Source organism: Rhinopithecus roxellana, chromosome 17 (assembly GCF_007565055.1).
Source record: "Rhinopithecus roxellana isolate Shanxi Qingling chromosome 17, ASM756505v1, whole genome shotgun sequence".
In the NCBI taxonomy this organism is placed as follows: domain Eukaryota; kingdom Metazoa; phylum Chordata; class Mammalia; order Primates; family Cercopithecidae; genus Rhinopithecus; species Rhinopithecus roxellana.
In genome coordinates, this window is record NC_044565.1 from 46662267 (window position 1) to 46675281 (window position 13015).

Genomic DNA, 13015 nt, shown 5'->3' on the forward strand with positions numbered 1-13015 from the left:
AGTCTGTCAGCCATCCTCCAGGGTGAGGCAAGCCTGACCTCGGGGCCCATTGCTTTGTTTGTTTTCACCCCAGACCGTGGTATTTTCTAGCTGTGCAGCAGGCATTTGGCAGTAGGGGTCACCATGGCTGAGGCTGGAGAGGAGACTCCCGGGCCAATACCCACCATGGGCAGGGAGCCCCCTCGTGACATGGCCGTCCCCCAGAGTGAGGCTCACATGCTGTGCTGCTGCTGGACTTGTGGTGGGTGGGCCTGGGGGTCCCAGGGCCAGCGTCCTCCTGCCCATGTTCCCCCATGTTCCGTTCACCTGCTTTCTGGAGCAGCAGGACAGTGGCAAACTCACAGCCCCCCAAGTCCCAACCTTCCATGTCAGGCCCAGCTCCAGCCTCGGTCTGGGAATCTGTCTCCTTCTCCCTGTCCGCCCAGGTTCCCAGCCTAACTCCTGCATGGGTGCAGTTGGCAGCTGTGTGGGTCCTGACTCTGGTGGGCCTGCCAGGGGAGCCTGAGAATTGGACCCAGCAGGCATGCTGTGAGGGCATGGGGCCGCTGGCACAGTTGGCTGCCTGCCCAGCTCCACACCAACCTCTGGGCCACATGTGTCCTCGGCACTTCCTCTACCTCCCAGGGCACTAGCCACTTTGCAAGAGGAATCCAGGTCATGGCTCCAGTTCCTTGGCTTCTGGGCTGTCCGTGGCCCACGGGGGATCCTGGCCCTGCCTCAGGCTGGCAGCAGCAGTACAGAGCTCTGCGTCTCATGGGGCCTCCCTCATGGCCCCACCCCCTTGGGTTGGCATAGGTGTGCCCACGGCTGTCCCCCACGCATGGCCTGACCACCGTGTCCTGCCCACCTACAGGTGCCTGAGATCGTGAGTGTGCTGCGCTCCAAGCTTCAGGAGGCCCAGGGAGAGCACGTCCTGCCGGCTGCCCAGCACAGCGTGTACCTCCTGGCCACCCAGCACTGCGCGGCCGTGGTGTCCAGCCTCCTGGGCAGCCCCCTGCCCTTGGACAGGTACCTAGTCCAGACTGCAGGCTTAGGGGTTCCTCTGGAATGCTGCTCCCCAAGCCCTCCACCCGCCTCTGCACCCTGGTTTTCTGCACCTTGGCTCTGTACCCCAGCTTTCTGCATGAGTTCCCATGGCTCTAGGCCACGTGGGACAGAAAATGACAAGGAGACAGGCCTCAGGCTCTCAGGTTCCCAGGGGGACCGCTCCTCTCTAGGCATCTCGGGATCCTCACTGGCCCCGGTGGGCCTTGCACAGCACCCCCACAGGGAAGCTGCTGTTTTTGCCCTCCTCTAAGGCCCCGAAACTGCCTGGCTGCTCTGTCAGTCCCAGGCTCCAGCAGACACTGGAGGCTGCCCCCCACCCTGCGTCTTGGTTCCAGCTGCCCCAAGCCTTGTCCTCTGCAGGGCGTCCACTACTGCCTGTGAGCAGACCCCCAGGAACTGCCTGATCTGAGCCCCTCAGGAGCCCAAGGACAACCCTGTCTGTACCATACATCACTATGTCTTCCCAAACTCACACCTCCCAGCTCCCAGCAAAGGGCAAGGTGTGTCTACCACCCACCAGCCCACTGGGGTCCCCCTTCCTCGCTGAGGCCTCCAGAGCATGGGTCTGCTGGCCCTTTCTTTCTCTGCCATCTTAGTCGTGGACAGAGGCTGGCCCAGGGGCACCTGGCTGCCTGTGACCTCCTGGAGACTCCATGCTGGGCAAGGCAGAGTGACCCTTCCCCTGGCAGGTGGGGGCACGAGGCTGCCGTGGGGACGCAGGTTTCCTTGCACCTGGCCCTTTAGCCTGTCAGGTTTGCTTTTTTTCATGTGCTCTGAGGCCCTCCCATTAAGTGCATCCAAGCTGCAGTGCCCGCTTCCTCCTGGCAGGGGGGACCCGCAGGCACCTTCTGCTCAGAGGTACACTTGTCTGGTGGCCCTGCTCTTTCCTGGTACTGTTGAGCTTTCTGTGTGTTTTAAACCTTTTGTATGGTAAATAGCCGCATTTTGTTACAGATAGAGTGAGTTAAATCCACTGTCAAATCTTTTGCCTCTTTGTTACGCATTGTGTTTTTTAAAAATCTTCTTTCTTGTCCTTTTTCAGATTGACAGTGTCTCTCTTACCTCACTTTCTCCACTCAGTTTGCAATCCTGCAGTCTGTTCCCTTTCTTTTAGTGTTTGCCCTAAAGGTGGCTGCATGTGTCCTTACTGAAGTCCAGCATGGGCCCCGAATGTAGGCTGAGGTCTGGGTCTGGCTGGGCTGCTGGGCGCCCGAGTCATCATGACCGTTGCTCTTGGGCACAGTCAGCATTGACTTGTCTTTCCTCCGCGGTTACCGCCTGGCTCATCAGTCACTGTTTTCATTTTCCATGGAGGCGTGGCTCACACAAAGGGCAAGCATGGAGCCACTGGGCCCTGCGGGACTTTCCAGGTCGAGGCAGAGGAGGTGTCTGGTCCCCAGCAGGCTCCTGTGTGCCCCTCAGTCCCCTAGAGGGTCAGGGCCACCTGACCGCCGCCACTAGAGGTTTTGGCGCTTGTGCAGTGTGCTGGGTCTTCCCGGCCTCTGCTTAGCACGGCGGTGCTGTTGCTTATCCTTTCTCCTTGCCGGGCGGTGTTGGGTGCCGTGTGGGCCACACCGTGTATCTGTTTCTAGGTGATGGACATTCAGGTTGTTTTTGGTTTGGGGCTGCTGGGGATGGCGATGCTTTGAATGTTCCTGGGAGTGTCTGTTGGTGGGTAGGGCATGCATTTCTCTTTCAGGTGTGTGTAATAAGAGTGGAATTGAGGCCAGGTACTGTGGCTCACACCTGTAATCCCAGCAATGTGGGAGGCTGAAGCAGGAGGATCACTCGAGGTCAGAAGTTTGCTACCAGCTTGGCCAACATGGTGAAACCCCGTCTCTACTTATACAAAAAATTAGCCAGGCAAGGTGGTGTGCGCCCGCAATCCCAGCTACTCCAGAGGCTGAGGCAGGAGAATGGTGTGAACCCAGGAGGCGGAGCTTGCAGTGAGCCGAGATCGCGCCACTGCACTCCAGCTTGGGCGACAGAGCGAGACTCTGTCTCAAAAAAAAAAATTGGCCGGGCGCAGTGACTCACGCCTGTAATCCCAACACTTTGAGAGGCGGACCACCTGAGGTTGGGAGTTTGAGACCAGCCTGACCAACATGGTGAAACCCCGTCTCTACTAAAAATAAAATTAGCTGGGCGTGATGGTGCCTGCCTGTAATCACAGCTACTCGGGAGGCTGAGGCAGAAGAATCTCTTGAACACAGGAGGCGGAGGTTGTGGTGAACCATGATTGGACCATTGCACTCCAGCCTGGGCAACAGGCTGTCTGTAGTCCCAGCTACTTGGGAGGCCAAGACAGGAGACTTGCTTGAACCCGGGAGGTGAAGGTTTCAGTGAGCTGAGATCGCGCTATTGCACTCCAGCCTGGGCGACAGAGCAAGACTCTGTCTCAAAAAAAAAGGAAGTGGAGTCACTGTGGCCATCTCTACCCTGCCACCCCCTAAGCTAAGGATGGGTTCTGCATCCATAAATGGTCAGAAAAAGACCAAAAGAATATTTCATGACACATGAAAATGATAGGAAATTCTGATTCCAGTGTCCATGAGTTAAAGCTTCTGGAAGCAGCCGCCTCATCCACTTCCACGCTGTCTGTGGCTGCTCTGGCACTACAGCGGCAGGCTTGATGAGCTGCCAGAGGTCATCCGGCCCCCAAGGCCTGAGCCACTGTCCTGGTCAGAAGCTTGCCAGCCGTGCCCTGGGCACAGGTTGGCTTGACTGTCATATACAGCCTCATGGGGGCCACCGAGGCTGAGTCTGTGGCCTCCTGGCGCCTCAGCGATGGCCACCACGTCCTTGCTGGCACATGCCGTGTGCCTGCCCTCCTGCGCATTTGTCCACGTTCCTGCCAGGCCATTTGCTCCCCACGCTCATGCCCAGCCCTCTGCTGCTTGCCTTCTGCCTGAAGGACGTCTCCTGGAAGTCCCTCCACAAGGATCAGGGACACACTGCCTGCCTTTGTTTACTTAAGAATGCCTTTATTTGGCCATTCCTTGTGACTGTTCTTTCTGTGGCTCAGTGCCCTAGTTCAGTGCGTTTGCTCAGGTGTGTGACAGTGCATCACTGTTTCTGGCTTCTGTCCTTACTCTTGGGAGCCAGGTGAAGTCTCCAAGCATTGCGTCTGTCGAGGAGGCCACTTCCTGCTTGTGGCTCATCTGCAGTTTGCAGGTGGGGGTTGCTTTTCATTTGTTCTGCCAGGCGGCTTCGAGGCTCCCTGTCTGTAGGTCAGTATATTTCATCAGTTCTGAAAAACCCAACCTTCTCCTTGTCAGCCATTCTGTTTCCTCTGCCTCTGGGACATCCATCAAATGTACGTTAGCCCTCATTCCATCTTCTGCATCTCTTCTTCTGTCCTCTGCCTTCCCACATTATTCTTTCTCTGGAATAATTTATCTGAAATTTTTTTACCTTCCTATTCACTGAGTAATTTCCTTATTTTCCTATTTACTGTTTCTCTCTTCTACTGTATCTAGACTAGCACCAAATATGTCCACTGAGTACATTAGTGTTTCATTTCTAAAAGGGCTGTTTGGTTTTCTTTTAAATTTGCTGTTACCTGTTTAGAATTTCCAGTTCCCATCATATTTAAAGTTTGTTGTTTATTTCTGCAAACGCTGAGCATAGCTGCCTCGCCATGTGTCTGCAGCGGCATCCGAGTGTTCTTGGCAGCACGGCCGGGTCTCCTTGGGAGCTGCGCTCTTTGACCTTGTGCCATTCTGAGGCCTGGGCCAGATGCTGCTTCCTCCAGGGAAGATTTGTTCTCCCTCCCAGCAGCTCCCCAGGGACCTCCCTCACCACTGCCCTGGGCCCTGTATGTACAGGCCCAGATTTTTCTCTGTGTCCTTTATTGCCAGCTCTGTTTACAGACCCCTGGAGTCAGAGGAAGGGGTGAGCTCAGGTCTGAGGCCAAGAGGCCATTTCCCATCTGGCTGCAGCTGAGCCTGGTGGCCATGTCTGAGCGTCGTGGAGCCAGGGTCCACGGCACCCAGGCGGCAGTGGGCAGGGATGCCCAGCCCAGGTGCCGGCAGCACTGTGACCAGCCCCGGCCTCAAGGTGACTCTCTTCCTGCCCTGCTTCAGCCATACCTCCATGCTGTGGCGGGCGCTGGCGGTGGAGCCTCGCCTGGCTGCTCAGGTCCTGGGACTACTGCTGGAGAAGATGAGTAGGGACGTCCCATTCAAGGAGACCCGGGCCTTCCTGCTGGGCCGCACCCCAGACCGTGTGGCCACGCTGCTGCCTCTCTCGGTGAGTCGGGCTCTCGGAGCCACGCTGACACTCTGTCCCTGCCCCACTTGCCTGGGTGCCCGGGGTGGGGGGGGCCTCTCAATGAGGTGGCCTGGACGCCACGCCACGGGCACCTGGCGGCAGTACCAGGCCGGGAGCTCTGAGCTCAGGCTCGTAAAGGCCTCACAGGTGTGGACCCCCAGGGGAGACCACTTCATGTTTTATCCTGCGGGAAAAAAATAAACCCAGCTTGGCAATGTTTTAAGCAGTAAAGCAGCTGTGAGAATTCCCTCCTCCTCCCTTCTGAGGAGCTGAGAACAGATGGCCTGAGGTCTGTCCTGTGAAGGCTGGCTGCCCTTCTGGCCCCGTCTCCTGCCTCTACCTGAGGGCCAAGCCATGCAGTGGTGTGCCTCGCCCTTCCTGTGCTGCAGCTAGCTCCCTGGGGCTCCACCCATGGGATGCATGGGAGCACACAGGGTGCAGGCTCGTTGGGTGCAGGCTCAGATCTCGTGTGGCCTGGAGGGAGGCATGGCCCTGTGGTGACGTCTCCCCCAGGCCACCTGTGCACTATTCGAGGTCCTGTCCACGCCTGCAGCGGGGCCTGCGGTGCTAGAGCTCTACCCGCAGCTGTTCGTGGCGCTTCTGCTGCGTGTCAGCTGCACCGTGGGTGTCCAGCTGCCCCGGAACCTGCAGGCCCAGGAAAGGAGGGGAGCCAGTCCAGCCCTAGCCGCCAGGAACCTGGAACCCTGCAGGTATCTGGGTCCCCACTTCCCACCCCCAGTACTAATTCGCAAGCACAGGCATGGGTGTGCACGCATGCGCATGGTGGGGGCGGGCGGCAGATCTGAACCATGGGGAGCGTGGGAGTGACTGCTCCCAGGGAGCTGGTGCCTCACCCAGGTGCAGGGCTGAGCCGTCAGTGGTGACATCCATGGCCACCGTTCTCACACTGGCTGTGAAGGCCTCCCTCCTCGCCTCTGCGGGCGGTCTGCGCAGTGGTGATGAACACACAGGCCGGTGGTGGGGGCTTTGTGTGGCATCTCAGGCAGGATCAGGGTGGTGCCATCTCTTAGGAGTGGAGTTGTGGGGAGTCTTTGGGGTATAGGCTGGGGCCAACCATGGCAGGACCAGCTTTGTCCCTGAAACTGCCCCAGCAGAGCGGCCTCTGGCATGTGCTCACAGCCCCACGTGTGAGAGCTGCCACGGTGCCTGACATGACAGCATTTCAGGTCCTACACACCTGCCTGGGGCCATAGCACAGAGGAAGCGGACACCCTGGGCAGGTGTGGCTGTGTGGCCTGACCCCAGGACCACGAGGCCATGTGAATGCTGGGCTGCCATGCCCTGCCTGCCCAGGAGAGCTCTGGTTCCGTCCCACCCAGGTGCCCGGGTTTGGGTGTGCACCTTGGCCAGGACACACCAGGGGGACAGCCTTACTTCACCCCCCTCCCCCAGCACCACAGGCTGCTTCACCACAGGCCAGCTCGTAAACCCCAGTGGGGCCAGCTGCCAGGGCTGCTCTGCCCCTAGCAAACGGAGTGGAAAATGTCAATGGGATGGGGGGCAGTCACCAGCCCCTGGCCCTGGCCTGCTGCGAGTCAGTGCCTCTGCCTCTGAGCTGTAGGGCTGCAGGCCCCACGCCCACCCCCAGGTACCCCTCCACTGGGACGATTGCAGAGCATACAGGCCGTCCTCCAGTGGGTCAGACCCTTGTGGGTGCCACATTCTTAAATGTCCTGGGCACACAAGCAAGGGAGGCACCCTCATCTAAATCACTAACACATTTCTGAGCCAAACACATGCTTCCCGTTACATTTGTCAAAGTTGGTTGTGAATTGCTGCGCCTGCGCCATTTGCAGCCTGGAGTGCAGCCCCTGGTCCAGATGGCGCCTTGCAAGCCTCAAGGCCTGGAGCAGGGTGTGGAGCTGGAGGCAGAGCTGCCCTGGCTCAGACCATGAGGCCCAGCTGAACTGTGGCCCTGTGGGTCCTCCCTCCGACTGCGGCTGGCCCAGCCTGTACGTGTCAAGGGCATCTCCCAGGAACTGTAGTGACTGGTGTGGCTCTCTCCTCTGCCTGTGGTCAGTGCTGGCTCTCCTGTTCTCAGGGCTAGAAGCCCCCTTGGCACCCAGGCTACCTGGGCTCAAAGATCAGGGCCTAACACTGGAACCATGGGACTCCTGGCTCACCCAGAGCTGCCTTCTACCATGTCCTACCTTGGGGAGGGAACCCCTGAGAGAGAGAAGCCTGGGGACAGTCATCAGGGGCCGTGTGAGGGACTGGCCCTGCTGTGGGTCAGCACCAGACCACCCAGGCACACCCATGGGGACAGTGGTATACTGGGAGCAGGCCCCCAGCACCTCCTTCCTCAGCTTCAAGACCCCCATGGCTCTCAGCTCCTACAGCCCCTGTCCAGCTCTCAGGCTGCCTCAGTCTTGCTGGCATCACCGGCCCTGTGTGCCCAACCGCCCAGAAGCCTCATGGAGCCCATCACCAGATCTCTAACAAGGCTGTCCCATGCTCCTGTGCCCACCACACCCTCCTCCTAGGTACCCCCTGCATGAGGGCCTCTCACACCATCCAGGCGAGCAGGGCCTGGCCCCCAGCTTGGAGGGGCCACTTGCTCCCTGCTAGGCCCACCCCAGCACACCAGGGGGCCTTTGGGACACCTGGCAGGAGGTGACCAGGGCAGTGGCACTGTCACCACAACCAGCGGTCACCACATGACCCATGCCACTCAGGGGTTGTCTGCTTTTGGCCCAGGTGCTCCTAAGGACAAAGCCTTGTGGGGGCAGAGGTCCAAAGGCGGTGAGGGTCTAAGTGTGAGGTGCAGTAGGCACCGGAGAGCACGTGGCAGGGGGCTGTGGAGTTGCAAGGGAGGGTCCTGCTGGGTGGGGACGCTGGTGCAGGGCATCCTCTGCCCCAGACCTTGCCTGCTGGGTTGCATACTACGCCCCACCCACTGGCAGCCAGGAGTGGGGCAGCCTCAGCAGGGAAGGGCTCATCTGAGCCGATGGTCGATGGCAGGCTCAAACTGGACCCAGCATTAGCTTCAACATCAGACTCTCCCTGCCACTTTCTGGCCTGAGTCCTAGGCCTGCCTCCCACTGCCAGGGAGACCAGAGGGCAAGGTGCTTGCCTGGTGGGGCTCTGGAGTCAGGAGAGGCGGAGAGTTGGCCAGGTTGACCCCCACGGCACCTGCTCTTCAGCATCCCTGCAGCCCCTCCAGCTCTTGGCACCATCCTCCCACTCACTTGCCAGCCAGCCTCCCTCAGCCAACACGGAGTGGATCAGGGGCCTGCCTGCCTCCCAGAGGGCTATGGAGTCTCCTGGGGTACAGGTGTGAGAGCCCAAAGTTCCAGGCAGGAACAGGCCCAGGGATGGGGTGCCTGTGGTATGGGTGCCCAGCAGCATCTGGGTGTCCAGAAAGGAAGGTAGGTGCAGCCAGAGGGCTTTCCCTGTGTCCAGCTCTCAGGCTGGTGGCCGGGTGGCCACAGGCTGATCTTGCTACTAGCTCACCTCCAAGCCAACGTCTGTGACCTTGCCTTGGGTAGGGAAAATGGGGGGCCTCCAGAGCCTGCTTTCTGGAGGGTGGCTCTGGCAGGGATAGGGCTAGGCACCAGGTGGGCAGCACACATTGGGTGCAGACATCAAGGGCTCATTGGGAAGGGAGGTGGGCGTGTGTGTGTGCCCCACCAGCTGAGCACCCTGGCAATCCTGCAGCTCTGCAGTGGACACCCTGCGGGCCGTGCTGCTCCGCAGCGGCAGCGAGGACGTGGCACAGCGCATGGACCTAGAGGGAGGCTGGGAGCTGCTCAGGACCTCGGCGGGGCATGAGGAGGGGGCCACCAGGTTGGCCAGGTGAGCTGAGCGGGCCCAGCCCACTGCGGCTGCAGCACTGGCTGGGCTCCACCAGATCTCTGGGACCCAGGACATGACTGGGATCAGGTGGGGGCCCCATGTGTGTCAGGCCAATGGTGGCCTGACCTCCTGCCTATTTGCTCTCTGGGCAGGGATAGGGAGGGACCCCTGTGCAGAGGCCTGGCGAGGCAAGTTGGGAGGCATCTCTGAGACCTAGAACTCCCAGAACCTGGTAGCTGGTGGTGGAGTGGACCAGGGTTGTGCAGGGTGGAAGGTGCCTGGGTAGGGTGCAGCACAGCAACAGCCCCTGCATCCTCAGCGGCCCCCTTTCCCAGGGCCATGGCTGAGCATGCAGGGCCCCGGCTCCCCCTGGTGCTGAAGACACTGGCTTGCACACACAGCAGTGCATATGAGAACCAGAAGGTGACCACCACCGCCTTCCTGGCCGAGGTAGGCCCTTCCAGGGAGGGTTGCTGGGCACCAGGGTGGGGCTCCTGCTCAGGACAGGCCTGGGATGCCCTTTTCTTACTCCTAAAAGGCCCCCTCGACCGCAGCCTGCGAGGAGGGGACGTGGACGGTAGCCACCTCCTCCCCCATGCCAGAACTCAGTCCTGCCCAGGCACACGCCCTCTGTTTCTGGTGAGAGGAGGACCCAGGCTGCCTGCAGCCTGTATCCCCAAGTCCTGCTGGACAGGGCTGGTCCCTGGGACCCCAGGTGCCCTTGGCGGTGTCGTGGGCCAAAGACTCCAAAATCTTGCCCAAGGCCATGCAGCAGAGCACAGTGGGTGACAGAGCAGGCCCCAGCAGCACAACAGGGAGGGTCGCCACTGATCTGAGACCCAGGGAGTAGGTCCACCACCTCTGTCTGCCACACCGGCGTGTTCTGGGCCTGGGCTGGGGGGTTGGGCCCTGGGGTCAGCAGGGAGGGGGAAGTCACAGCACCTCTGCCTGCAGCTGCTGAACAGCAACGTGGCCAACGACCTGATGCTCTTGGACTCGCTGCTGGAGAGCCTGGCGGCTCGCCAGAAGGACACATGCGCCAGCGTGCGAAGGCTGGTGCTCCGCGGCCTGGCCAACCTGGCCTCCGGCTGCCCTGATAAGGTGGGGTGGCCACCAGTCCCTCTGGGGCCCAGGCAGCATGGGTGGGTGTGTGTGTATGGAGGTCACCTGTCTTGTGGGGTGGCAGACGATGACTCTGGGGCCCAGGCTGAGTGTAGGGTGTCCTCAGGTGCGAGCCCACGGCCCCCAGCTCCTCACAGCCATGATTGGCGGGCTAGACGACGGGGACAACCCTCACAGCCCGGTGGCCCTGGAGGCCATGCTGGGCCTTGCAAGGCTGGTGCACCTGGTGGAGGCCTGGGACCTGCGCTCAGGGCTGCTGCACGTGGCCATCCGCATCCGGCCTTTCTTCGACAGCGTATGCAGAGGGGAGGGGGAGAAGGGGAGGGGTGGGGAGGGGAGGGGGGGAAGGGGAGGGGTGGGGAGGGGAGGGGGGGAAGGGGAGGGGTGGGGAGGGGAGGGGGGGAAGGGGAGGGGTGGGGAGGGGAGGGGGGGAAGGGGAGGGGTGGGGAGGGGAGGGGGGGAAGGGGAGGGGTGGGGAGGGGAGGGGACCCCAGCCCTTCCTGCTGCTTGCTCTGAGCTTTAGCCCCAGCCCCAGCCCCACCCTTCTCCCTGTCTCTCCCACCGCGGCCAGGTGACCGTGGAGAGCACGGATCTGCAGGGGTGCTGCTTTGCTGGGCCTGGCAGCCCCCACCCATCAAGGGGTTTCCTGGCCTGTGCCAGGCAAGGACACCCACAGCCTGAGGGGCCATATGCTGCATGTCCTTCCCAGGAGAAGATGGAGTTCCGCACAGCATCCATCTCCCTCTTTGGGCACCTGAACAAAGTCTGCCATGGAGACTGTGAGGACGTCTTCCTCGAGCAGGTGGTGGGTGGGCTGGCGCCCCTGCTGCTGCACCTGCAGGACCCTCAGGCCGCCGTGGCCAGCGTGAGTAGCCAGGGGGTGGGTGGAATGGGGTGAGTGGCCTCAACTGGACTCGGCCTCAGTGCCGCATCCCTTAGGCCTGCAGGTTCGCCCTGCGCATGTGTGGCCCCAACCTGGCGTGTGAAGAGCTCTCAGCCGCTTTCCAGAAACACCTGCAGGAGGGACGGGCCCTGCACTTCGGGGAGTTCCTCAACACCACCTGCAAGCACCTGGTGAGGGGTGGGGTCAGTGGGGGCGGGGCCGGACGTGGGGGGCGGGGCCAGGCGGCGCTGACCAGGCCTCTCTCCAGATGCACCATTTCCCAGACCTCCTGGGCCGCCTGCTGACCACCTGCCTGTTCTACTTCAAGAGCAGCTGGGAGGACGTCCGAGCTGCTGCACCACTGTTCACTGGTGAGCAGCACCCCCTGCCCCGCCCCCATGCCACCCGGCAGCCCTGCCTGATGCCCCCACTTCACAGGGTTCCTGGTGCTGCATGCAGAGCCCAGGCAGCAGCCGCAGGTGGACCTGGATCAGCTCATTTCGGGTGAGCACCCCCTCCACGGGGCCCCTCCGCTGGGCCCTGCTGACCCTGTAGGCACCCGCAGGGACTAAGTGATTTTCCTGGATTTCAGGATTTTTTCCCTGTCACTGGTGACCTCATCGTCTCTAGTAATTCACGGAAACTTCTTAACTGTTCCAAAAGAGCTTAAAAAACACTAAAAAAGGAAAAACTATCTTTCCGTTGGCTCCTGAGCCTCCCAGCAGAGGCTGTCAGGAGAGCGTGGCCCACGCGCAGGCTTGGGCATGCCGAGGTCACAGCCCCCCAGGCAGCCCCTCCCTCTGCCCCCAGCGCTCCAGATCCTGCTGAAGGACCCGGCCCCCGAGGTGCGGACCAGGGCTGCTGAGGCCCTGGGCCGCCTGGTGAAGCTCGCCTGAGGCTCCGGCCGGCGCCCCCAGCAAGGAGTACACACCCAGACCTGTGCCTGAGCTCCAAGACAGGGCCTCCCGAGGACCCCAGCCTGGGCACACAGCTGGAGGGGCCTGGCCCCAGAACACGCCCTGCCAGGGACCAAACCGCAGCCCCTCAGTGAGGCCAGACAGGGTGTGGGAGTCTGTGTGCCCAATAAACTCATCTGCTCCCAGCGAGTGACTGACAGGATGCAGTGCCGCGGCCTCTTAGGGGACGGGCCAGAGGGTGCCCTGGGCTGGGCGTGTTGTCCCCACTGTTTTTGCAAAATTGAGGGGAAGGCTCGGCGCTGTGGTGGGGGCGGCTTTGTTGGCAACCCCAATTCAAGAAGGTGGGAGCACCAGGCAGCGCAGAGTAAGGCTCTATTGACTTCAGCACAACCGCCCCAGCCTGACGTCGGCGGGACAGCTAGGTGAAGAGGCGGATGGTCCCGTCTGCCCCCGAGGAGAAGACCCATGGCTGGGTGGGGTGGAAGACGACGTCCAGCACTCCCAGGTCTCGTGTCAGCGCGTGTCCCTTCAGCACCTTGACGGGCACCAGCAGGGGGTTCTGCAGAAGGTCACTGTGGGGACGAGGAGGGCTCAGGACATGGACAGACACTACTGCCCTGGGGAGGGGGCCAGGCAGGGTCAGCACTCACTTGTACACCATGCCATGGCAGACGATGACGCTGCCGTCGTCTGAGCCTGACGCGAAGAGTGGGTACCGGGGGTGGAAGGCCACAGCCCGCAGAGCCTTCTTGTGGTGTCTGGGAGAAGGAAACCAGGTGGAAGGCAGGCTCAGGCTGGAGGGAGGGGCTCTGCTGGCCTCCTCCACCCCCAGCTCTCCTCACCTCAGCATCCTGTATGGCTTGGTGGAAAGATCCAGGTCAAACCACACCAGCTTGCTGTCGTAGCTCCCACAGATGACATTGTCACCTAGGGCCAAAGGCTGTGATGCAGGTGTTCC

General features: G+C 61.2%; 2 protein-coding genes across 6 annotated transcripts in view; one reads left to right on the plus strand and one right to left on the minus strand.

The window, feature by feature from the left end:
• MROH1 (maestro heat like repeat family member 1) overlaps window positions 1–12945 on the plus strand; it is a 48675-nt gene extending 35730 nt beyond the window's left edge. For 3 of the 4 annotated variants that reach the window (XM_030921574.1, XM_030921576.1, XM_030921577.1), the window contains 11 exons: window positions 854–1008; window positions 5133–5298; window positions 5833–6029; window positions 8998–9135; window positions 9471–9585; window positions 10090–10236; window positions 10364–10552; window positions 10967–11122; window positions 11197–11331; window positions 11409–11644; window positions 11951–12945. In XM_030921574.1, the coding sequence (XP_030777434.1) occupies window positions 854–1008; window positions 5133–5298; window positions 5833–6029; window positions 8998–9135; window positions 9471–9585; window positions 10090–10236; window positions 10364–10552; window positions 10967–11122; window positions 11197–11331; window positions 11409–11644; window positions 11951–12005 (1689 nt within the window). In that variant the 3' untranslated portion in view covers window positions 12006–12945. The remainder of the gene's footprint in view (window positions 1–853; window positions 1009–5132; window positions 5299–5832; window positions 6030–8997; window positions 9136–9470; window positions 9586–10089; window positions 10237–10363; window positions 10553–10966; window positions 11123–11196; window positions 11332–11408; window positions 11645–11950) is intronic. The other variant, XM_030921575.1, reaches the window with a different exon arrangement.
• The window catches only part of BOP1 (BOP1 ribosomal biogenesis factor), a 30268-nt gene continuing 29664 nt past the window's right edge, over window positions 12412–13015 (minus strand). For both annotated transcript variants that reach the window (XM_030921578.1, XM_030921579.1), the window contains 3 exons: window positions 12900–12984; window positions 12708–12815; window positions 12412–12629 (listed from right to left, as the gene is read on the minus strand). In XM_030921578.1, coding sequence (XP_030777438.1) covers window positions 12476–12629; window positions 12708–12815; window positions 12900–12984 — 347 coding nt within the window. In that variant the 3' untranslated portion in view covers window positions 12412–12475. The remainder of the gene's footprint in view (window positions 12630–12707; window positions 12816–12899; window positions 12985–13015) is intronic.